Source organism: Dermacentor variabilis, chromosome 1 (genome assembly GCF_050947875.1).
Source record: "Dermacentor variabilis isolate Ectoservices chromosome 1, ASM5094787v1, whole genome shotgun sequence".
NCBI lineage: Eukaryota > Metazoa > Arthropoda > Arachnida > Ixodida > Ixodidae > Dermacentor > Dermacentor variabilis.
The window spans coordinates 276,049,078-276,075,922 of record NC_134568.1 but is presented as its reverse complement, the minus strand read 5'-3'; the positions used below and the strand labels follow the sequence as shown (position 1 = coordinate 276,075,922).

The window sequence follows — 26,845 nt, the reverse complement described above, 5'->3', positions numbered from 1 at the left end:
CAGGTTCCACTGCAGCGTCGAACGAGATAGGAGCCGGAGATGAACAGGCGACGGTAACACGCATCGCGGATAAGGCGGGCACAACTGTATCCTCAGACACGCACAGCATACTCTCCGGGCAAGCTTCACCTTCAAAGAGCACAGGTGAAACACTGGTGTCGACACTGAGTTCTCCCGTCCGGCAGTCAACATTCGCACCACACAATTGCAAAAAGTCAATCCCCAGAATCACGTCATGCGAGGAGCGAGGAAGAACAGTAAACTCTGCATTAAAAACTTTCCCACCCAATGACACATCCACGTTACACACACCAACCGGGTATAATGATTCACCACTGACTCCACGGAAACTTGTGCACTGGTCCCAACGAAACATAACCTTGCGTCCCAGAAGGCCTTTAAACCCCACACTCATGACCGAGACAGTTGCTCCCGTGTCGACTAAAGCCATTGTAGAGACCCCATCAATCAGTACATGAACCTTATTCTTTAGCATGAAAATAGTTGGAGGCAGTTGAGTCGGCAGCACACATTTTCCAGCGACCTCACCTCCATCGGCCGCGCTGGCTAGTTTCCCGGCGGGGGCGACACGAAACGGCGCCGAGGCGATGGTGACGTGAATCGCGGCCGAGGGGATGGTGATCGGGAGGCTCGGAAGGCTGGTGGTGGCGTCAGAGTACGGTCGGAGGCAGGGGAGCGGTAGCGGTTCCGGGTTCTTTCTTCTCCAAGGTAGGTCTCCTGGGCGCTGCATCGGTCCTCTCGAAAGTGGCTTCCTGAAGTGGAGTCTCCTGGCCACTGAGTGCGCAGTGTACGACCGCTAGACCGCATAGTCGGCGCTGACGATCCGTAGTTCGATGCTCGGCGTCGGCTACAGTACCTAGCTATATGGCCAGGCATGCCGCAGCAGTAACACACTGGCGAAGGGCGAACTTCAGAATGCGGGTTGAAGTATTCTGCCGAAGACATCGGTTGAGGGTAACGAGGCTCTTCCCCTTGAAAGTCGTAGGTAGCGGCGAGTCTTCGTGGACGAAAGTTGCGTGGGCGTGGATCAAAACGTTGAGGGGGCGAATCATTGCGTGGTGGTTCGGTCGTCATGTAATGCGGTTCGTCTCTGGAGCCGTAAAGATCCGCGACGTTCACCGAGTGGTTCCAAGTAGCCGAAGGGGGTTCCCAAAGAGTGTCTCGGGAAACGGAGGAGCTGTAACGTGGCGCCGCACAACGTGCCTGTTCGTCATGTCGCTGTAGCTCCTCGCGGACTATCTGGCGGATGGCGGACGATAGGTCTGGGAGCGGAGGACTCGTGTCAACACTTGCTACAGTTGTTACATTGGCCAGCCGTCCAAACTTTGGTGTAATTCGGCGAGTCTTCAGCGCCTCGAACGTACGGCAGTGCCGTATCAGTTCTGATACAGTGTGCAAGTTCTCTTTACCAATGAGGAAGTTGTACACGTCTTCCGCTATTCCTTTTACCACGTGTCCCACTTTATCTTCCTCTGTCATGTGAGGGTTCACGGTTCGGCACAGCTTCAAAATTTCTTCGATATAGGTAGTGCAAGTCTCGCCGGGTACCTGAGCTCTCTGGGCTAATGTGAGTTCCGCACGTTTCCTCTTTGCGTCCGAGTCACCGAAACACTTTTTGATCTCCTCAACGAAGCGTGTCCATGTAGTTAGCATGTCCGCGTGGTTGTCATACCATACCAGCGCCGTGCCGGCCAAGAAGAAAACAACGTTCCTAAGCTGACTGGCAGCATTCCAGTTATTGTATTGGCTTACCCTTTCGTAATGGGTTAGCCACTCATCCACATCTTCCTCTGCCTTCGCCGAGAACATGCGTGGCTCTCGGTAGTGCTGGATAGGGACTGGGCTTGCCGAGGCACTGCTGGTGAGGGTATTTTGCTCTGTAGCCATGATTGAGCGCGACGGCGAAAGTCCGGCGAGGCGACGGCTTCGGCGTAGCTCTAGTGCTGGTGGTTCCGTTGTAGGTCGTGGGAGTTACCCCGCACAGCTCCACCAAATGTTACACACGAGGTGTTTAACGCAGAACCAGATGAATCTGGTTGATAGGCGCGGTTGTTGAAGAGCGGTCTCGCGGCAGCTTGTCCAACGTCGTTCTCTTCTTTCTTCTCGTTGTCTCCGCGGCAGGCGTGGTTCATGACAGCTTGTGACAATATAACGAGACGGAAGGAGATTCTGTTTTGATGTGGGCGAACTCATTATAGCTCTCAGGCGAGCCTTCCTAAATTCTTTGTGACCCTGACCTATAATAGACTGCTGAAGCTGGCACCAGCACAGAAACATGTGTTGCGTTTACAGAAACACAAGGCAAGGTGTAATTAAATCTGGAGACACGATGAGAAGACAAGCAAGACTGTAAGCACGAGAAGCATAAGGGGGCACAACGGGCGAAAGAAACGTATGGAAGATTCAACTGCACGGTCGATACCGGAAAACAAAGAGGCCAGTCTTGTCTGCCAGACTGGAGACCTCGACTTGAAAGGAGGTTGGGACGAATATAGCTCGCTAACCCAAGGTCAACAAGTCGCTTATCTCGGCTCCTCGCTCATGACGCACATTCTGTTCTAAGGACAGATCTCTCCAGGATAAAGGCAACCCGCTCAAGACAAACTGAACATAGAATGTAATCCCCACATAACGATACCAGAAGAAATAAGAAAATAAGATCGTTGAAACCGATTATCTCTGAATTGGGACTACAACCCACACCCCCTATGGCCGGTGGCGGAATTGTCGGCAGTCTGCAGCTACTACCAACTGTAAAAGGCTTGGCAGGACGGAAAACAGTTTTGGGTGCCGAAGTTGTGTGCTCTCCCAGAAGATTTAGCCTGTTGTACTACTGTGGCGTAGGTATTTGATTGATCGTGTTTTTAGTGCTGATTTCTGTTTGAGAAGATGCCGAATAAAGAAAGAGAGAAAGAAAGAAAGAAAGAAAGAAAGAAAAGAAAGGAAGAAAGAAGGATAGATAGAAAGATAGATAGATAGATAGATAGATAGATAGATAGATAGATAGAGATAGATAGATAGATAGATAGATAGATAGATAGATAGATAGATAGATAGATAGATAGATAGATAGATAGATAGATAGATAAAAAGCTCGCTTAGAACCCCGCCTTGACCGTATGTTGTCCAGGCTAAAACTAGGCCTTATAGAAATAATTGTCGGTACACTTCACACATTTAATCAGCGCAGCTGCGAGGCCCTTGTCGCTTCTGTGGCACAGTATACCGTCTCACGCTTTTTCAAAAACGCTCACTGCGGCAGCTCTGGTGTGTCGACATGGTTTCGACAAAGCGCAACAGCTTGAAACATCGCACTGAACCCCATACTCTCGTTGCTTCGTTTCGAACGAAAAATGCTTACACTTGTTGAAATCAACGTTCGGTATTTGCAACAACAATTACGATGAGACAAAAAGCGGCTGCAGCCGTTCGATTCCCCTCAGTGCTCCAGGGAGAAACATTCCGTTCCGCAGTTCTATATGACTTTTTTTCCCACAAGACTGCAACCTCAGCGCTCTCAAATTTTTGCGCTTCACAGCGCTTGACTTAAATTCTCATGTTTTACGTGCCAAAAGCACGTTATGATTATGATGCACACCATAGTGGGGGACTCCGGATTTTTTGACCACCTAGTGTACTTTAACGTGCACCCAGTGCCCCGTGCGGAGCAAGCAATCGTACATCTACAAACAAATAAAAGAACAAGCCTACAAAGCCTACAATTTGTTATTCGAGTTTGTCACAAATCCCAGTATCTGATTTGAGCGCTGCGAGAGTAAGCGATAAGCTTCCGACTCAAACGCTGAGGGAATCGCTCACACTGAGGCTAAAGTTAATACCCACTTTCGAGCACATCACACAACGTGGCACGGGCAATTCACTGATGAGGTAATCTTACAAACCCGCAAACTGGGGAGCATATTGCGGGCGAAGGCATCTGCAAGTGGCAAACAATGCAGCGGCAAGCACACGTGACGCCGCAGTGTGTCGGTGACAGGCGTCAATGCACGCAAGCGAAAATGGGCACGAATACTGGCGCATTCACGTGTGGGAAATCCAGAAAAAATAAATGTCGCGTGAGCGGAGGTGAAATGAGAGAGAACCCGTGCCGGAAAGTGGCGGCATAATTGGATTGCAGACAGAGGTGCATGCAGACTGGCTACACGACAGTCAGGCGAGACTCCGATTGGAATCCAGGCACACCCTGTAGTCATCGATTCTTGGCTCCACCCTGCCCTTCCACACGGCACTGCAGGCAGACGTCAAAAAACCGTCCGACAAAACAGAGCGGCCGAAAAAAAAAAAACAGTCTATGCACTAGTGCAGCCAAGGATGTCCATGATTACGGATGACTGCGCGAAAACAGATCATTGATGACCATATCCTGACCCCGTAATTTGTTCTATGCAAGCAGTGGGCCCTTTGTGCACAGCCTGGTGGCCTTAACTAGCGTACTTTGTTACAGTTCGACCCGTCCACCTTAAAACGTGCTTGCCTTGCTATGATTGTTCCAGCGTAGCAAGCTAAACGAAGCTTTTGTAGACGACTTTGGCGCAGTCATAAGTACAGACAATGAACCAAGTTTTCAGACACTGCGTCTTGTTAAAACTACACGGCCTCAGAACAGACAAGGAAAGCGCCCCTTATAAAAATACTCTATTCAGCACTCCCTCAGAAAAGACCACAAGAAATGGATTAACCACTCATTTTGCATCGCCTTCTTCGAGGTGTTGATATAGTATATATAGTGGTAAATAAATCGTGTGTCCTTATGACAATATTAACTCCTCCCCCCCTCCCTGAACTTCTATTCATCCTGGAGTAATTGTTGGATGACGGCATAACCACTTACTAATTACTAGCTGCAAATAGAAAAATGCGGAATGCAAGAGCTCCTCCCCCTCCCCATTCGTCCCGACAGGTTGTACGACGCGAACTATACAGAGTGACGAAAAGGACGCTAAAAAGGCGTCTATCACTCTAAATGTGGCCCCCACCTTCGTTTACACTTGCGATTGATAAATGGAGACCAGTAATAGGCGTCCTGTACAGCACTGAACGTGATTACATAGAAGCGCCGCTTGTCGTTGCTACGCCCAAATGCGTAATTCGTGCCTACCAATAGCGACCGACCACACTTCATCTTAACAAAAAAAAGAAAGAATTCGAAAGGAGAAACAACGCGAGACACTCAGAAGTACGAACATAAAACACGAATGCCGTAATGGCACTCACAACCTGTCTGCTGTCGTTCCTTTCTTTGGTTATTTGCGCTTCGCCCGCTCTCTTGAGAATTCTATTCTAGGCTTCAACGGTGAACTTCGATCAATCTGACTGACTCAAGATCTATATGCCACATCGTAAGATAATCTTTGAATGCATTTTAGTGGTCCGTATACGAAAGGCTAACGAAGCCACGACGAACAGTAATTTTAGAGCAGGGCAGGTTACCGCCGTTGTAACCAATGCATCTTGATTGCCATGTAAGAGAGAAAAAAAAAGTTTTCACGGTGTGGACACATTGACAGAGAAAAGATGACTCCTATACTAGAATGCACCATAAGTATGGCCAGCAACATGGGGAGCGCGGACGCCTGCGTATTTTGCTTACAGTCCACATGCAAGAGAGAGAAAGAAAGTTTAACGACAAAGGCGGAAAGGTCTACCGGAAAAGCTTCTCTCTAGCGTACTTCATACAACTGGGGTAGAGGGTTAGGGGGACATAGAGAAAGGAAGATGGAAAAATTAGGTGACGACGTAATGCCATACAGTGAATGCTAGTAATGAGTTCAATGTACGGTATACACATGCAAGTTCGCCATAGCAATACCGTACACGATGCCGTGAATTCTGACACAAACTACTTGTTTCTTATTGACGCTTCATAAAAAATGTAATAAAAAAACGCATATTGCTGTGCCACAATCGTTCTTTTCTTAAATTAGGTTCCTTATGCCTAACTTCGCCCACCGGTCCGCGATGCACACACAGGCGCCGCTGCAAGTGTGGGAATCAGGGGCTAATAACTGTCTAGCGATGTCGGGTTGGCACATCACAAAGTGTGGTTGCTGATAAAATTTTATCTCGATCCTGGCCAGCCAATGACAGGCATCAAGAAATGAAAGTTTCTTAGCCGCATGTTTGCGGCACAAAACTCGAGATCTTCCGTGTAGGCCTCAAGGTTTCGGTTACATGTAAGCAAGCTGGCCGATTGTGTAAGTGGGCTCAATGGCATGAACGCGTTTCGAAGCGGATAATTGCGAAAAATTTTGAAGATTCCTGGCTTAAACAGCGCATTCAGTTCTCTTACACATAAAGCTGTTCTACAAAATCACGAAAATGGCAGGGCAACCATAACAAGTCAGCTAGTTAATTTAACGTGAATTTAAGCAATCTACCTCGAATCCATCTAAAGATTGAGATGCAATGAAGCCTACACATTTCCAGCCGCGAAGAAACCTTCGCGGACATGGCCGCAGGAGACATCAAAGCGACGATGCGTCTGACCGAACATATGAAATCCGAGCTTAACTACTGCGTGTGCAGTGGTGGCTACCAGGAAAAGCCTGCAACGAAATCCTGCGATGAAGCCCGGGTCTCGCAGGGCACGGTGCGCAGGAAAAGCCAGCGCTGCACGGGTAAAGAAGGCTGCAGCGCTTACGTCACGGTGAAAAGAAATCTGTTCGCAATAGGGAACCGACGCTCATCGCAGTCCAGCTGATAGCGCATACTGGGAGACAGCAGAGCAGAGACTATATACGCAAAATCGTTACGTTATTTGCAACGCGAGAAAACTATGCCACATTACTAGTCATAGGCATGCGACCGTCGCGAACGCGCACACGCGATCGTCAGCAAATAAATGGCCCATCATTGTTGAAATCACATCTCGTCCCTTACCAGCAGAAAAAACTGCAGACGAACATCGTTAAGACGTATTGTCTCACTACTTTCTTAAAGAATCACGTAAACAGACGGGCAATATTAAGTACCTGGGTTTAACCTCGCAGGGCCGATCATTTCCTTACAACGCAGTCGGCCAGAAACTTCCCGTATAGCGAATACTCATGTGCGCTTTGCTCACTTCCTTATATATGACACAAATACAGAAAAGAGTGGGCAACTCAGGACAGGTAAATGACGAGGTTAATTACAGGCGATTAAACGATCTTTGCTACGATTTACTTCTGAACAGCGGTCTCCTGCAGCAGCTGCTAAAGCGTCGATTTAGCTAACCTATTCTCTTGGCTGACAATAAAATAATGGCCACTGAACATTTTTCAGATTAGGCGCCGTAAAATGTGCGAACACGAAACGCTTTCTGAAGTCTCTTATTGTCTCTACCATGGGCGTTTTATTCGCCACGAGAAGTCTCTTGACAGTCGAGCTAGAAAAAATGTATAATAAATAAATAAAAGGAGGGGGAGGAGACGCGAACAAGAAATCTCCCGTGTTTAATTCCGCCTGCGCATCATTTTGCGAAAAATAAATAAAGGAACGTACTTGGATCTCCATCAAGAACATAGTACTTATACACGCATCCAACACAACGGTGATACACAGGATGTTTCAGCAAACACTTTCATAATGTTTAAGAGTTGCCTGTCGCAGATATCACAATTCTAGTTCATGAGCAGGTCTGCTCGAAGCGGCGGATAATACTCGCACAAAAAATTGAGATGCAAAGTCTGCTACTTAATAAAAATTCTCTAATTAAGTTTCTTAACTAATAACATTATGGTCCCATATTGCAATTTACAAATTCTAGCCGTGAAGTTCGCAAGGCGGATCCACTTGGAACGAAGTTTAAAAATGCCAACAGTTTTGAGACATAAATCCCCGAACTTTGCGGAGAAATGCATTGGAATTCCAGTTAATTTGTTATCAAAACGTCGTTTCATGCACTGAAGCACACAAATAACTGGAACGCCAATGCATTTCTCCGCAAAGTTCGGGAATTTATATCTCGAAACTGGTGTCGTCCTGAGAATTCGTTCCAAGTGGATCCGCCTTGCGAAGTCCACTGTTAGAATTTGTAAATTGCAATATGGGTCATAAGATGATTAGCTAAAAGTTAATTAGTGAATTCTTGTTAATTAGTCGATTTTGCATTTCAATTTTTGTGCAAGTAGTGTCCGCCGCTTCGAGCTATCTAATTGAGCTATCTGCCACAAGCAGCCATTAAAAATTTTTGAAAGTGTTCGCTGAAACACCCTGCAAAGCCAGGTTCACTGTCAAGGAATGGGAAAATCTTGCCTCCGTGACGCCGGCGAACTTCTAAGAAGTGAGAGTCAAGTTGGATCCTACCTACGCTAAAAGTAAGTAGTAGTACTAGAGGGGCAGACTTAACGGAATAGCCAGCCTAGGCAGACACGCTAAAAGCTCCCAGGCGATATCACTGCATTATGCGCAGACGGCTTCAAGGTTCCATTAAAGAAGCAGATTAAAGTGAAGAGTTAGCAGCAGCGCAGAACACGTTCAACTTTCCATGCTTCTACATATAAAAAAAATCATAATAAATAAATAACAAGACACACAACGGTGCAAGGCCTCAACAGTAGCACGTTCTCAGAAGACAAGGCGAACCTCAAGATGAGCATACTGTTGAGCGTTGAGAAAGCGAGCTGACGCGCCGCAGCGTGAAATAATTCTTATGCAAGACCGGCCGCAGACGTCTCGAGACGGGCAAGATTCGCCTAGACAAAGAAAGCGCGTTACGTCACAGAGCCATCTCAGCGCTAGCGACGGAGCGCCCTCCAGCGAAACCGACACAACAGACCGCGTCGCCGGCTGCAAATAGAGCGGGCGGGATGATGCGAAACCCATTTTTGTCTCTGCGGCGGCTCATGCAGCGCAAGACTACGCAACTGTTCTCTCCGATAGTGCGTCGCTTGCGAAGCGCATCATTATCATTGGCTCTTGGAATCCGATATCGTCGAACAAAGAGCCGAGAAGGAGCCAAGACACAGCTGCTCTTGAAGAGGAGCTAACTGCTCCCTGCTGACACGCTCAATGGTAGCACGCACACTGCGTTAAATGGCTCCGACATTAGGCGGCGGGAACAATACCTCGCGTGCTGGTGTGACTGAATCATGTCCTGGCGTTTTGCTCGCAGGCTCCACATCTGGTTTCTCAACACTGGCACGGTGGGTGCAATATGGCACGGCGGGTGCTAATGTTTACGTGGAATAGCGTGTTGCTAACTGAATTACTGTTTCTACCTGCGTCTATGAATGACTTACCGGGTAAGTTATTTGCCGGGCGACGCCGATATTATTTGCCTTTCCTTATCGCGTGTAGAAATTAGCAGCTGGCGCCACTAACAGGCGTCAACACAAAGTCTTCATTGTCCAGATCAGTTGTGCGGCAATTAGTCAGCCGGAGGGAGATTCACGAAAGAAACCAGTTGGCATACATAGGCCTCATTGCGGCACATAGCCACAGTCAGCTGAAGCTGCCTTCGCATTCAAGTGGATGGATGTCGGCTTTAGCTTTCATACTTATATTCCCGTAAGTGAATAAAGCGGCTCGACTACACTACTCGTACCGTGCTTAACACTCTTCAGAAGCTCTGTGCAGAACTTGGAACTTGAACGACATGGCATGCCCCATTCACGCGTGCCAGAAATAATCGCGTTGCTACACCCCCCTCACCCTTTCCTCCTTTTTTTAATATTTTCCCTTTATTCGCTAGACGCCTGCATAAGCCAGACGGGGTTAATTGTTGCCGCTGATAATTTCCTTTCCAACGAAACCTGCTGATAAAGATAACATATGTACTCCATTCAGAACAATAGGGATTTGATAAAACGCCAACACGAAGCACTAAGGGCCCAAGTTATATTCAGAGAGGCCATGAATGTGTACGCACGGACAGCTGCTTCCTTAAGAGCTGCTTCATTGCGAAAAATGCTGATGTCGTTTAGGGCACGGTGCAAACATTACTAACAAGATCAATTCGTGAACTCGCGGTACCTTTTATAATGTTTCTACATAATAGACGTACGCGTACAACATACTCGACCTTCAGTATCAATGATGTTACGATAGGGCAGACGTGGACGACAATGTTTGAAAAAGTATCCTAATAACTCTCTCTCTCTCTCTCTCTCTCTCTCTCTCTCTTTCTCTCTGTCTGTCTGTGTCTGCATGTCTCTATCAAGGCAACATGACATAAGATGCGGGACTAAATGTTTGCCTGAGGGGCTCCCTCGGCAACGTCGTATCCTTTACAAGAGCGCCTATAACGTCAGTACACGCTGGAGCTTTTGCGTTTGGGCCTCGTGGACAAGCGCAGCCACCGTTAAACAACCGCGACTTCGGGCTCAACAAAAGGAGGGGTAGGCGAGCGACAGGCGCTGGCAGTTTGCACGACATGCAGCTCGCAGGAACGTGTAAATGTTTACCTGCGGTTACCTGTCAGCACCACACTATCAGCAACGACTGTAGGCAAACATGCACAGGCGCACGCAAAATAAACAGCCCCCCTCAGAATTTTTCAAACCGCAACTGAGCATCACCTGACGGAAAGTTGCAGCGTTAATTCTTATTCAAGTCGTACTATACGCCTTAAGAACATTCTGAAGTAGAAAGTTGCGAAAATTCAGGCGAAAACGGGAAAGGAGGGAGCTGTTATTTGTTGCCCCATACGACCGTACCCGTACTTCAATGGCACAGACACAGCTGTCAATATGTTGTTCTTTTTGTTTATGCAGATTTTTGTTGTTGTTGTTGTTGTAAGTCGATGGATCGTGTGTCATTCAACATACTTTTACTCAGGTTTTGACCCTGTCATATGCACTGTCAGGATTGGGGGCTCAATCCCATCGCTCGTAACCCGTTGTCAAGATTGGAGTCCGGCATGAATTAGAAAGTAGCTGGCCCATGCCATCGTCCAACTTATCCACGCTGAGGACGTTGATGAAGGGAAGGACTGTTTCTCATCGAGAACGAGGAATATGGGTTTATTTACAGTATTTACATGCAGTTCATCAGTCCAGCATGATTGCGAGAGAAAGTACGTCAGTCTAACATGACTGCTTGAGAGAGTGTACTGAGCATCTGCACAACAGCGGCTTATAAACACTCGGTCCTCCCCCGATACCCAGGTGACGGACACGTTCGTCCAGTCATCGTAAACAAGCCGCCTCTCCGCGGGACGACTTACACACACACACACACACACACACACACACACACACACACACACACACACACACACACACACACACACACACACACACACACACACACACACACACACACACAGGTTCATGGTCCGGAACAGACGTCACACGGACTTCGTAGAACTCTGGGCTTACTGCAAGAACGGTGCGTGGGAAGGGGTCTCCGTCGACGTTCCCGCGGCGCGTCCCCGCTCGCGGCAGACCAGGGCGGCGGTGGCGAGTGCAGGCACAAAGCCTGCTTCGTCGAACTCGGCTCCAGCGACGGAGAGTTGAGGACGCGCGTATTGTTCTCGACACACAGTCGACTTAGTCACGCCATGGCTAGAGGTTTGCGGCGACGCTCCAGGAAAAGTTGGCGCCCGCGGTCGCAACTAGTTGGCAAAACTTGCACATCAGCGGGCCGTTCTTAACAGCACTAATAAACGCTTGCAACCTGTAAACTAGAACAAGGGCGGTCCAAGGCTATAAATAACAATAGCAATGTACCTAGACGAGAAACGCACTTCTGATACTTTCAGCCAATCTCATGCGCTAAATGCTTGCTTTCTCTTGCCTTCTCTGCCTACACCCCCCGTTTCTGTCTGTCCGTCAGTCGGTTTCTCGACGAGTAAAGCGAGCGGAACCCGGAGTAATATCAAAATGGTTAGAACTAGGCCGATACCGGAGATGAGGTAAAAACCGCACCGATCACAGAGACAGTCCAACAGTAAATATGGTCGATCCCGGAGAGTTTGTAATCAAAGGTGGGTCGACCCTTACACCACAGTGCACGACATGTGTCCTCGTATAAGGTTTATTGTTATTTTTAAAGCAAGCCGATCCAGCAGACAGTACAACCCTGATTGTCCTGATAACACTATCGCTTTAGACTCGCTCAGGTGTAGCATGTGGACCTAGGTTCCCCGCCGCTTCCTTCGGGTTTGGAGTCGGTGTCTCGCCGAGTGAACGTAGACACAGAACTGGCGTGGAGAGGGAAGCACGAAAACATTTACAAGACAAAGACCTCGTCGGATAGACTCAGTGGAAGGTCTCCGCGGTGGCGTCGTGGGGCCCTTTCCGCGCATTTCGGAGGCTCCGGCAGTGACGTCGGTGCTCACTTCACCCAATGATAGTGTTCCCTTCTGTGCTCTGAGACCCGCCGCGGTGGCTTAGCAGCTATGGTGGTTTTTTTTTTTCTATCTCCCCCCCCCCCCTTTTCTTTTACTATTGATCCCTCGCACATTCCCGTACAGCGCTGTTAGGTGCCCTCGCACGAGAGGCTGTTACGGCGCTGTACTCTTCCCTTTAAGAACCACTGACATACGCTGCTGACCTCGAGCTCACGGGTTCGATCGCGGTCGCATTTCGATGGGGGCGAAATGCTAAAACGCTCGTGCACTTGGCTTAAGGTGGACGTTAAGGAACCTGGTCGAAATTATTCAGGGTCCCCTGCTAAAGCATGCCTCATAATTATATCGCGGTTTCGGCACACAGAACTCCCGAATGTAATTTTTTCTTAAAGGTGTTTCGAGAACAGCAATCAGCAGACTTCATGACTGCCCCTTTATTACAGGAAAACTTCTTTGATCGTAGAAAACCGTCAGCACTACAAACGGCTTTGAAGGTTGTTTAACTAGCATTCCTAAGAGACAATAACCTGGTGTGTATTATTCACAAAAGATAGGCATTAGTCCAATTATTTTTATTTGTTTCCTTTTTAGTTCTTTTCTTTAGTACTTCTTTATATTCTAGTTCTTTTCAATTAGGATTGTTCTTTCTTTTGAATCCTTGCAAATGCGTTTTTGTCTACGTGTGCTTGTTAGGTTTTGATGATCTCTTTGATGCTTTTTTGTGTGGTGTCGCAAAGCAATGTGACACCTGCTACTGCAAGTGTTACTAGCAAGCTGTTGGCAATACTTGCGGCATCCCGATGTTGCTGGCAGTATAATTTTGTTGCGATGTTGTGGCGCCTGTGAGTAATATGCAAAATGAAAGACAGGGGGCAACGTTGAAGCTCCCGAATTGGCTTTCCGTGACGTCATGTACATAACGCCTGCTCAAACGAGTGAATAGTCCATCGATAAACATTTCTGCCGCAAGGCTTGGCCTATTAAACGCAGAAATAAAGACGTATTAAAAAAAAAACAAAGGTTACATTGGATTCTGTAAGAACTAGAGACTAAAACTAGCAAGTCTGCTTAACTTTTTTTCTGCAAAGAAACGACCCATACAAGCAAAAATACTTTAAAATCAATGATGTCACACGACGCGCTGGCCTTGCAGTTTATCCGCTAAATGCGGAAAAATAAACATTGAACTACCTTTTCCCTATTAATAAACAACATTCTATCAGCGAAATAGAAGAAAATAGAGCTATGAATGAACATCCCGTGAGTTGAACTAGAGGTACCACGGCTGAATAAAACAAACAAACAAACAAACAAAAATGATTTTTTTAATGTTTTTTGGCTATAAAAAGCGGGAAAAAAACAGGCAAAATTTATCTAACGCAATGAGACGCATCGTGGTGAATAATGTGAAACTGGCATTGGTGTCACTTTGGGAGCATAAATATTCATGCCACACATAATTTCATCCAGCTTGTGTAATATTTTTGATGTTAGGTTGTGTGCAGTATATTCAATGTGGCATTCCTTTGAGCAGCAACTTAGACATGCATCGCACTTTGCAGAACATAGAATCTGGTGTTTTTGGATAAACGCGGCTGGAAGGTAAGTTGAGATAGTGGTTACATTTACCGGGATTCAAATGGTGATCTACTCGTCGATATCTTGCCTAGTCTATGGCCGTTTGGGCAGGCGCGCAGAACAGCATGAGCCTTTGACATCACCGCGTGGGAAAGCGCACCTGAGCCGAGAGATCGGCAAATCTGTTGCAGCATTCTTCAATAGCTTTGCTGTGTCTCCGTATATTTGCATCAAAGGAAGTGCACCGTCAAAACCTGAGTTCACACTGCGGGTGCACGAAAAGTGGGCGCAAACGGCAAGAAAACACCCCCGATAGCTTTTCACACCATAAAAACATGCTGCATTAATAGAGCACTATTGTTAGGGTTTCATCACGCTTTCTATCGAATAAATAGAACTCCCCTGTTCCTCTTTACTCTTAATTGCACTGGAAGCGTGAATGCTGTCATCTCCCGATGACGTACTGTGGCTGCACAAGCCGAATCGACGGACTCGTAAAGCAAGATATATGAAGGTGATGCTTCAGACCAGCTGTTTGATTTATTTGACATGTCAGGTTTAACACCGTAAATTGTGAAGTCGCAAGCAGATGACAGAACGGAATCAACTTATAGATTGCCCTTTGCGGCCAATTATTACGTATAAGGACGCCCTGGTGTTCGGTCTCGCTCTCCCCAAGGTGAACGAGCAATGAGAAATTGGCAATGACGTCTTAGAGAAGCGAATACCGGACTCCATAAGCCGACCGCTTTTAACTTTAATTGATGAACAAGCATTACGTCGCAGGCAAGAACTAAATGGCTGTTGAGCGGGAGACTGCCTTCGCCGACCCAAGTGGCAGACTCCAGGTTTGGTCTGGGCGTGATTGGCAACATACCTCTACAACTGGCAAATTTGCCTTTACACCCAGTTTCTTAAATATATGACCACAGACGACAACAGTGACCACAACATGGAAATTTCATAGCGACCAACTTTGTCTTAGTCGATCCTGTCCGCTTCATGTATATGCCGCCAATGCCTTCCCCCTCTCACGCAGGGGCGGGCTCTAATGATGGGCCTGCCAACCCGCAACCTGCCCACCCATCGCCCCTCTCCCATCACCGAGGAGTCTACACACACTGTCCTTCCTCCTCAGCAATCTCTGGCGCGTTCACCGAAGCAATGCACAAGTGAAGCTTTCGGGACGTGCCTATTGTATACACTTCGGAAGCTTCACGGCGTACAGTGCCAAGCAATGTCAGGATAATCAGGACGCATGCTGGTCGGTGCTTTTTGTGCCACCCGGTGGGCGCTTGGGGACATTGAGCTGATGCATTGCGGTATACGGTGAAGGCGAGCGCCTTTAGGGCGCATTGTGTCTGCACTTCCAACTCGCCTCCTCAACACCTCCAACTCATCTCCGTTTGGGCAGCAGCCTAATAATTGGTCTGAATATCCACGCGTTAGTTACACCATCATTGTTGACCAAGTGTTGACCATTTGTTCGTCTGCGTTCCGAAAGTGCGCAGTTCGATTTGAACTCTCTAACGGTGCATTTGTTACCATCCAGATCTGAAATATTTCGTGTACTTCGATAACATGTGAAGCACAAAATATGATATCCCATACTACCATCCTGGTTCCCCAACAAGAATGGAGAATTATAACGCGCCTCTTAACAAAAAATATCGGCGGAAGTCAACCGTTCCACCGACAACTCGTCTACTGGGATAGCAGTTATTCCTTCACCCAATCTCCCCCTCCACCCACCTCCCCTAACACCGCCTATGCTCACCAAGGGCCGAATTCAGGCCGTCGGCCTTGCCAATCGCCTGTCAATGTCACTTTTCGCGTCCGTGGCGTTTTGATGCTGTTGACTCCCTCTCACTATCTCTACCTCTTTCATTCCCTGCCCCCTTGTGCAGCGCGGTTGAAGTGTCCTCTAATGAGAGACAGTTACTGCACTGCACTTTATCCCATTTTCATCTCCTTCTTTTAAGATCTAATTCACAAAGCTTTTCATTGGTAAGTGCCCTCTGCCAATGGCCAGTCGGCTTCGCTAATGATAGGTCCAGCATCCAGGATTGGTTCATATTTTCTCTTACGAACAATTCTAGTTTAAGACGTTTTTGTGAATACGGGCTCACGGGCCGAATTATTAATTTTTTCTTCGTATTTGTCATTCCCATTTGCCAGCACCCTTAGCTAATAACATGTCCAGCATTACAAATGACGGACATCTTCTCTGAAGGATGTTTCTAGCGTAAGATCCTTTCTTTTCTCTTATTAACATGGGGCCCTGGCCCTTTCAAGGGCATCACAGTCCTTGCCTCTGGCCGCGCCGAGCGACAATGCCCGAGACGGAGTCGTATAAGAAATGAAGCGAATGAAGCGATACTGATAATTGTTCACTGTCTGTGATGTGTGTCGAGTTGTGCAAGTGCCGTATCCACAAAATGTTCCGTTAGTAAGTCCTCTTAGCCGTTGGCCAGCCGCCTCCGCTAATAATTTGTCCAGCACCAGGATTATCTGGAATTTCATAGGAACAATTCTAGAGTAAGATATTTTCGTGAATAGGGGCGCATATATGCCCGAATTTCTTTAATGCGGCAACGTGAAGTTCACGATACCAGCGCTATATGTTCGAGAACGAGATTCCTCACGGTTTGACAATGAGAAATTGACAAAGGGTAGAGTGCTTCCGCTCGGCGGGTGTCGCCCGCAGCGTGAAGTTTACTGCGAAAGACGCAATGCGGCAGGTTCGTATTGACACTTGATAACAACGACAATGGTCATACCTAAGTTCCTTTCACCGGTCAGTACACCCAACAAAATAGAACTGCTTGTTTCCTCTCTCTCTCTCTCTCTCTTTTGTTTACAGCGCGTGGCCACCGTCGTACAGTAATACGAAGAAATGGCGTGAAGAAGAAGAAGGCGTGAATACAGGTAGCCAAATGTATCACAGGTTCATTGTAAAAAAAGAAAAGAAGAAATATCGGGAAATCAGATGGAGCGTCTCGCGTATGTTGCCTGAATTTAAATCGCACTCCCAAGCGCTCCTAGCTGTGACTGCTTCTCGAGATCAGGCACTAGCATATCATAGGTAAACCAAGTGCACGAATGATCCCATAGTTGTTTCAGCGCATTCAAATAACGGGTTACACGGAGGGTGCATTTAATGGCGCGTGTGCATCAGATAGAACACACAAATGCGTACCGCATTACAAGGCTTATCGCGGTAGTTGTAGAACAGTGAGCGCTCATTGAAAAAAATCTGCGCAGAATAATAAATAACGTATAAAGAAAAACTAACCACCTTGAATATGCAACAGTCATTCGTCAAGATGGATCAAAAAGTACCAGTGTCCTGTAGCGGTGAAAGGGAACTGACGGCTAACGAAGACTTTCCGCGACAACTGATGTCATGTCTTTCGGTGTAGCGCCTTTTATTTTTTTCTTGCCCTTCGTCAGCGCGTATTCTGACGAATTCTAAGGATGTGCCCAACAAGCCCAAATCTCAAAACACATTGGGTGCAAAGCGCCATTAAAACATGCACCCTGCGAAAGGCTATTCACAGCCCGCATAGTCGCCCGAATATTTTTTGCAGATGGTAACGGTGCTGCGTTCAAGACTGAAGAGAGCTCGGTGCTTAAAATGCAACAAGTGAACAGCTGCCCACTACTGTCGTCACACGGAGGCCTCTCGAGTTAAGTGCGGAATTGGATAACAGACGCTCGAGCTGCCGACACGTGCTGGCAAGAGACTCGCCACGAAAGTGCGCAGCTCCTAAACTGAGCGCAGAATAAGCTGAGAGGGGGCGCACAGGAGAGGGGAGCGGAAGCCCTTACGTGTTCCGCGCGTGGCAACGCACCCCTCCCCCTCATCCCCGAAATGTTATCGGGCGACGAACGCGCTTGTAGCTTCATATTTGCAAGTACTAGTCACAACGACACATCCCCGGCCGCTGTCACTTCGGGCGCTCAGCAGATTTCGTGCAGCACAGCGAAGGCTACGAGCCGCTTCAGGGAATTCGCGGCGGCAACCCGAAGATGGGCGCGTCCATTGTCCGCCCCGCGACGGCAGCGGCCCAAAAGTGGCGTACGAGAGAACACCCATGAGAAACTTTGCGTTCCATTCATCTTTATGTGATACACGTACACCCGGTGCTCATTCCCCATTCGCTAACGGGACGCCCAGGTTGGGATCCAGTGCACGGAGTTCTGCTAGCCGCGTTTTAGTCACTAATGAGAAACGCGAAGAAGTCTGCCGACGTGCTTTCCGAGCAGCGCGTGCTTTTGGCGGAAGTACCTGGATGAGTTTGCACACACAGAAAAGAGACAGCCTGCTGCCCTATAACCAGAGCCGAGACTTCTCCATTAAGCTTAAACCTCTTGCTAAGGGATCCTCACGCATTCAGAGAAACCCGACCACTCCAGTAGCGACACTGCGTACTGCTTCGCCACTCGCAAGGCAGGAGTAATAGCGCAAGAAAGGCCAAAGTATTGTCGCTATAGGCTTAAGTGGACAGTGTATAATCGCTCCCACGCTTTCCTTATTAGAAAAAGGAGGGCAAGAACAGTAACTGATTAGTTGTGTTTAATGTCCCAAACAGACGCCGGTAGTGTACTTTGCGATTCATTCTGACCACCTGTGGTGCTTGAACACGCGCGTTTTTTTGCACCCCGCTTCTAATGAAACGCAATCGCCACGGCAGGGAATCGAAGCCGCGACCTTTGCGCTCAGCAGCGGATCTAAGCGGAGTGAATTCCATATCCAGTAACTCCCAGTGTGGTAAGCTCAGTTGTGATATGATGCTGCTAAATACTCGTTGATGCGTGGTTAAATTACTGGGCCCGTATTCATAAAAACCTATTACGGTAAAACTGTTCGTAAGAGAAAATTCTGCAGCCTATCTTAATGCTGGTCATATTATTAGCGAACGCTACCGGCCAATGGCAAAGAGCACTTACGAACGAGAAGTTTTGTGCATTCGGCCCCCTAGGTCCGTATGCAAAAGAAGAAAGCTCCTAGGTTATGACTATCCGTAACAGCGAGTTCCAGCCAATCCTAATGCTAGACATTATTAGCGAAGTAGGCCGGTCAATGGCAAATGACATCTACGAACGAAAAGTTTACTTACTACCGACCCCGGGCCCGCATTCACAAAAACGTACTTACGCTATAACTATTCGTAAGAGATGTGAGCCAATCGTGATGTTCGACATATTAATGGCGAAGGCAGCCGGCCAACGGCAAACTGCACTTGCGAAAAAGAAACTCACGAGTCTTGAGTCACCCTGAAATTTCAACGGACAGAGCATCCCTGCCTTTTGAGCGCGGAAATATCAAAATGCACGGTGCCGCTGAATAGAGTTAGCACGCTCCCCATAAATCGCCTTTTCGTTTACGGTGGGAAGCCACATTCAAAAGAAAATTTTCTTGCACAAGACTGATTTTTATTTTCAAACATTTTCCGTATGCCCAAATTCCCGAACATGTTGCAAAATAAATTATCTTCCGATCCTCATTAGTTTGCGAATTACAGCGAGTTTTCCACCCCCTACTCTCGTATTGCGAAAATGACACCACATTGCATTGGTTTCGAAAATCAGTACTATTCTTTGTATATAAATATTATCCAAAATACTTTTCACATCTTACGTTGTGTGCAATATTACCGGGCATTTTTGTACTTAGTTGTGCATGTGTTATTGTTTAGAAATCAATACAATCGGCCACAAGGGCTATATCACCTCTATGTGTTGTTTTTGACATTTTTTTCACATGGTTTGAAACATTTGTTGACGTTTTTTTCAAATCAAGATTTTACTCCACCTCATGCTACGCAAGCTTTTCATAACTTTTTTTGAATGAGTAGATTAAAATGGAGTTTTGCACACTCTTTCCTCACAGAGATGTGTGCAACGAACTAGGACAAGAGAAACTGATGCAATATTTTTGAATTTAGAGCTCATTTTGCAAATAAACTTGGTCCAAATGGCCATTTTCTTCACATTGCTTAGTTTTTCAAACATTACTTGCTTTAACATTTATCACATTACATTTATCCTAGTTAATTGCATAGGTCCGACATTTAGCTACATAAATGCCAAAGTTTTATTCAATTCAGCAATGCAAAAGCAACTTAGCACTTTTAACAGATTTTATGACAGATTACCAGCCAAAAAAATTAATCATATTTTGTTTCACTTCAACTAATTGGGTAAGTTAAATAAGTCATGCCTATTTAGGGAAAAAAACAAAGCTATTTCAATCGTGGTTTCTGACTTAAACATTTTGTGTGTGTGTGTGTGTGTGTGTGTGTGTGTGTGTGTGTGTGTGTGTGTGTGTGTGTGTGTGTGTGTGTGTGTGTGTGTGTGTGTGTGTGTGTGTGTGTGTGTGTGTGTGTGAGGGAAAGAAGGTATATTTTGCACTTCCCACATAGGGGGAGGGGGCACCGCAGTCGAACTCGGCGAACCAATTTACAATACAGCGAGTAACAGGACGCTGAGACAAAAGTGGCAGACAGGGTTGATCGATTACCTTTCGACATAAACACTTTTGCGGTATGGTGTCAGCTCTGTCGCTATTCTGTGACAATCATGTCACAACGACGTCCGTCCACTTGCTGCGCACTACTGCGGAGGTAGAACTGACGTGATTGGTTGATTGATTGAGTATAACGTACCATAGCAACACGGGCCCTATGAAGATGCCATATATAGTGGGAAGTTAATTTCGACTGCCTCAATATCTCCAACTTACACATTTAACGCGCACCTAACAAAACAAGAACAGCGCAGACGTACATACACTTCAAGGTCGCCCGGCACCGCATTTCGGCCAAATTCTCTATCTAACGGTGAGACGAAAATAATAAGACCAGCACACATCATATGTACTGTCCTGCGCTCGTGTGTTCACGACCACGCGAACAGAGTACACTGAACAACGACCAATCCACTGAAGACCTGATCGCCACTGCCGCTTCGCACTGCCGAGACCACAGCACTGTGAGCACGCGACCTTGAAATGCCACGGTTTGCAGCAAAATCCTTCCGGTATAGCTTCCACGGAGACCTACCTCACGCGGTTGAGGCCAACGTTACGAATTCGTGAGACAAAGATTCGAAAGGCAAATCCTAAAAAATTAGGTCAGCAAAACCGACCAAACAAACGGCAAAGGACAAGCAAAGAGCGCATGTGCTGGTTGTGCAGTACAGCAGGTCTGAACGTTGAGGTGTCGTTCTAACTGTCCTCTTCGTATGTCGCTACAATTCGCTCCTTTCACGTTCTAGATGCCCTCTATATTTATTAATACACACCTTGAAGTTGAAGGCATGGGACTGGCCAGGTATTGCGGTCGGCTCAGTCAAATTACCGCGATAACAGGAGTGGAAAGTTATTGGCAGCGTAGCTTCAAACTCCGCTCAGTGGACATGGCGGCCCCTCTGAGTGCCCGACTGAATTATGGCAGTGCTTTAACGTACTGCTTAATATAACTTGTCTGTGTAAACCCTCCATGGTTACCAGACCACCGTCTATTTCTTGCTGTGAACGGCAACTACAACATTCTTTAGTACTATTCAGTGCTTCCTTCCTTTCCCTCTCCCCATCCCCCTCCCCAAGACTAGGAGTAGCTAGCGTCACTTCATGGTGCCAAAGTCTGCTAACAATCCCTATAACTAATTAGGAGAACAGAAATGAAGTAGACGCAATTACCTCAGCAGACGTGAACGTTCTCTTTACTACTACTACAACTACTACTACTAATAGTAATAATAATAATAATAATAATAATAATAATAATAATAATAATAATAATAATAATAATAATAACATACGAAATAACGGAGAACAAACAACGAACAGGGATGCTCGGCGAAATGACCATGTCATTACATTTTGGGATACCAAAGTGGCATTCGAAGAACACGCACAGTAGGACGCACACTGATATCTAACACGATTCAGATACGCCAGGCTGTCTTCAGTTTGACAGTTTGCACATTTTACATACAGGCACTGGACAAGGCCAGCTAGCTGTGCAATGGTGCGCTTAGAAGACCATGGTCAGAGGTAGGTTGGAAAGGTAGAGCTCTAAGATTCTATGCAAGGCACACTGAATAAATGCTAGATAGCGTGGGGAGCAAAAATACACACTTATTGTTGATCGAACTTTAACTGGACGACATTTAGTGTATATAAGTTGCCAGCTTTTACATCTTTCCGTTATTGCAGTATAGCAGTAAGAAACATTAGATACCCAACGGCACACATCATCGTTACTTGCTAACTAGTCTTACACTCATTCCTAAACTACATGCGTATAAATGGAAAGTGCTGGTGGTGGAAAGTGCCGTCGAATCCCCAAGCGTTAGTAAAGGCGCGTGTTTTATACAGCAAGGCTAACGCGCTCAACATTTTACAGCATTATAACCAATCGATTCATTTGATGGATGAAGAAATGGCATCACACTGATGAGCGAGCATTCCTAGATACCTGTACATTCGCTCATTTAAGAGATGCTACTCAGTACATACATAACCGGCTCGAGTGTTCTTTATTGATCCAACATATCACAGACACACGCGCCCTCTTTTAGGGAGAAAATGATAAACGTGTCATTTTGAATATGAGCAAAAGCCGCGCAGTGGTCACCGGCAGTGTTTACGGAAGCGAGACGGCGGCGGAGACATTTTGTTGACCGCCTGCCGGCTAGCAACTTCCTCTAAAACTGGAATCGATGACACAACGTCAAGGAAGGAGGGAGAGAGAGAACACAGGGAATGTGAAGGCCGACCCGTCGCACGCTCGATCTAGGCACATGCCGCAAAAGGAAAAGGCGCAAACAAAAAAAAACGCAAAAAAAGATAAAAAGAAAAACGGAAATGCGACGCCTCGCGGCGGAGGAGAGACGACGCCGAGATGCTGAGCGAGCCTGCTGCCTGCAGCCGCGGCAGAGCGCTCGAAAAAGCTACGCGCGAAGAAGCAACAGCAGCAGACGACGGCGACGACTCGTCGGCGTAGCGGCGGCGGCGGCGGCGCAGCAGCAGCGCTTTCACTCGGGCTGCGAAGGAGGAAGCCGAATCCAGTTTTCTCCGGACGAGTCCAGGAAAAGGAGGGGAGGGGCTACACGCCAGCCCAGAGAGGCGTAGAAAATGTTTCCACGGGCGGATGCGGCAGCAAGAAAGAAGGGCAAAGCAAACGAAAAGAAAATAATAATATTAAGTAGGCTACCCGACCCGCGTTCAGGCGCACGTTGGGACGAAACACAGTGTGTGACAGTGTGTTGTACCGCGTATATATACTGTGCCACCCGAATAAGGCCGCCGCTGGCATCAGCGACCCGACGCAGGCAACAGGGCAATTTCAGTTGGCAACAGCGAACGCCGCCTATACTCTATCGTTCTCCCTTTCTTTTTGTATGTGTTTCTCATCAAATTAGTTCTCATACTCGTCAGGACGGGTGAAAACGCAAATTATTATTAGCCCCACGTAAACAAATTCCGTATGTCGCCTTTTCGCAAGGATATTCTGCGCCGTACAGCTCATCCCGTTGAAACACGGGTTGTAGACATTAGTAGCCAATTCCTGCAAAACGGCTTGACTGAGGTCGAAAGTGTCAAACATCGGCGCTTTACAGATTGAGCGGAATAAGAGAACGACATGCGCCTGGTGTGCATTTATGTACATGCAGTGGTACAACTTGATATATAGGTTTTTTTTGACGCTCGGGAGGCTCCGACGTATCGTTTCATCTGACGTATGTACGTAAGCTTTGCGCGCTTGAGATATGCCTGCATATAACTAAATCTATTTACACAAGATGCACAATTCACTTGGCTCGCACGCATGCAAACTATACCGAACGCTCGTGAACGGGACCTGGTGCTTAAGTTAGTTGCCCATGAGCAGGCACACAGCTCTTTCGTACACGTCTCTGCACACATTTATGTGGTTATAATGATTTCAATGAAATCATAAGGTAAAAGTAATTTATCGTTAGGGGTTACATGAAAACCGAAAATATGTTGAAGGGCGAGAGGCAGCTACGATGACCGCTAACTTTAGAGGTCTTCAAAAACTTGGTGGCATCAATAGTTGCCGTGGAGAGTTTCACACTCAAGAAGATGAGGCACATGTGATCGCAAGAGGCAAGGGCAAAGACGCGGAGCCTGTTTCCCCCCTCCTTTTTTTTCCCTTCTCTCCTCGTAAGTCAGTGCACAGCCTGCACAGCCTCCCAGAAAAGAGCGAACCGCTGTGCGACACAAAAGGCCTATCCGAACGTGCATCGTCGCCGGCACCCGGCGCTCGGGGAGAGGCCCCATTTGGGCTGCGGGACCGCTTTTGCGAAGCGGATGCCGGCGCACGGGGGCCGGCGAGCTGCCCGGAGCGCTCAGGCGCCTAGGCCTCGACCCTGCGAACCCCAGGCTGCTGCCCAATGCAGCACGCGAAGGCGCCGACTCAATCGGCCGACTGTGCAGGCGTCCCAGAGCGCTTCGATCGGGCTCGAAAGAGGGCTCGAGCCGACGGAGCTCTTGGGGAGACCGCGGGAGCGTGCAGATCGCAGCTGCAGAAGCGCTAGCAAGGCCAAAAGGATCGCGACTCGTCCCTGTGCGGGTGGCCAAGTCGCAAGCCTTTGGGCGCTTTACCCAGATGGGCTGGCGCGGTGCAAAACGCACGCCCCCAATGCGGCCAACCGTTAAAAGCAGTGTAGTACTCACAGCTCGCCAGCATGTCAGCCGCAACGCAGAGGGGCCGGCGGCGCCGGCCGTTGTGGGCATTATCCGGGTGGGCCTAGAGCAGAGCGGCCAGGCTAAGCCGAGCTCGGCGCTCGGCAGGCCATCCAGCAGGGCTAACACTCGACACGCAAATGCAGCAGCAGCAGCGCAGCCGCCAAGCCGCTGCCCGCTGCTGCCAGGGCGGCGCGTGACGCCCTCTGAACGCCGGCGACGTCATAGCCCACGTGACCCGGCGCCGACGTCACAGACGGGCGCGCAGACGCAAGGTCGCCAGACGAACGCAATTTCGCTGGCCCAATGTTTACCGCTGCCGCTACAGCCTCCTCCTCGCTCCGCTTACGTGGGGCCCGCTGGCGGCCCACGCTTTCCCCCTGCCACCCTCCCCCCGATAACTGGCGCTTCTCGGAAAGAGCTTTGCTTTTTCGGCCGCCGCCGCCGCCGCCTCCTGGCCATCCTGGCCCCGCGTGAAGCAATGCTGGCGCGGACGTCGTCTACGGCGGTCGGCTTCGCCACCGCTCTGGCCCCGAGCCGCACGAGGACACGCGGCGGCGCCGGTCGTGACCGCTGCAGCGGCTCTAGCGCAGCAGAGTGCGAATCGGCACGTCGCACTATCCGAGATGACGACAAAGGCGCAGAGTGAAAGAGAGCGCGAGAACCCGGATCGCCAGGAGTTGCGGCCGCATTCACGAAACTTTTCGCTCATAAGCGCTCTCTGCCATTGGATGGCCACCTTCACTAATGACGTGTCCGGCATCAGGATTGGTTGAAATTTGTCCCTACATAGAATTCTACCGCTAGAGCTTTTTGTGAACACGTCTGGGCAGCGCCTACTCTTACGAAGCGCTGCAGCGTTGGATAGGAGCCCAATCATAAAGAAGCGAAACGCACGTATCGCAATGCCTGCTAAAACAGACCCTTAAAAACAAAGTTAAATACTGCATTCATTCACGGTGTCGTTGTTGGGCGAGGGGGTATTCCGTAAGTGTCCACCAGGTGGACTGTCCATTTCGGCAGCTGCTGATTGGCTGGAGTAGTAAGAGTGAGAAACGACTGCCTGGGGCACATGTGCCTACTCGTTCGTACCCCAGCGTCAATCAGCACTTCACCAGCAGACGAAATGGTCAGTCCCCTATGTGGGCCCTTACAGAATACCCCCTTGGGACGCTATATTATAGGGATGCCTTCTGCTCGGTTCTATGCCAGTCTTACCATCCACCGCTCCCGGCTGGTTGACCCCGTAGATAACGCGTACGGAACATTGCTCTAACCACTGGCGAAGAGCGTAAAGCCCGAAAAGGCATTAGCATAGGAAAAAGCATACGGAATAGCAGCCCTGCAACATCTGTGGTAAGCAGTTGCAGCTGGATCCCCTTTACAACCACTTGATGCATTTTGCGTTCTAGGGGCTGTATTCACAAGGCCTTTCGTTCCTAAGATTTCTCTTTCATTGTTCGACTCCTTCAAATTAACCTGTGCTCGTATTCACAAAACTTCTCTTGCATAAGAGCGTTTCCTGATTGACCGCCATCCGGGCGCCTGCTACTCATAATAGCGATCGGCGTGATAACGAGACGATCGCCACATACGAAAGAGTATTCACAAAAATGTTCCTCGCTGCACCTGTTCGCGAGTGGTGCTCCCCACCTATGGTAATGTTGGACATATTATTAGCGGAGGCGGGCAGCCAATGGCAACTGTCATTCACAAATTAAAAAACTTTGTGAATTAGACCCGAGAAGTTTCGTGAACTTGGGCGCTGTGGTCAAATTCGCAAAGCTTTTCGTTCGTGAATGCCATTTGCCATTGACCAGCCGCCTTCGCTAATAGTATGTCCAGCGTCAGTATTGGTTGTAATTTACTATTACGAACAATGCTAGCGTAAGAGCTTTGTGTAAATACGGAAGTTCGCTGTTACGGCTGACCGGTGCCTGATATTGCCAACCGCTTTTGTGCACGAACAGTCCTTGGCCCGTATCTACAAAAGTTATCTTACGTATCTGTGGGTTGCGCTTGACCATGCCGCGGCGATCGTGTCGTTATCACGTCAATAGCTATCATGACTGGTGGGTGGCCAAGAGTCGGCCAATCACGAAAAGCTCTTCTGTAAGAAAAGCTGAAGTTTTGTGAGTGGGAGCATGGTAGTTTATGCACTGCAACGGCACCTGGCGGGAAATCATACGAATAAGTTCAGCACACGAGAAGCTTCATCTTCTTATTTTCTT

The 26,845-nt window shown here is 48.0% G+C and overlaps 1 protein-coding gene across 1 annotated transcript in view; it reads right to left on the bottom strand.

Moving 5' to 3' along the window:
- Nucleotides 1-24,807, bottom strand: part of LOC142565013 (uncharacterized) — a 72,702-nt gene extending 47,895 nt beyond the window's left edge. Inside the window, exon 1 of the mRNA XM_075676230.1 lies at nt 24,606-24,807. Coding sequence (XP_075532345.1) covers nt 24,606-24,618 — 13 coding nt within the window. The 5' untranslated portion in view covers nt 24,619-24,807. The remainder of the gene's footprint in view (nt 1-24,605) is intronic.
- Nucleotides 24,808-26,845: the final 2,038 nt, after the last annotated feature.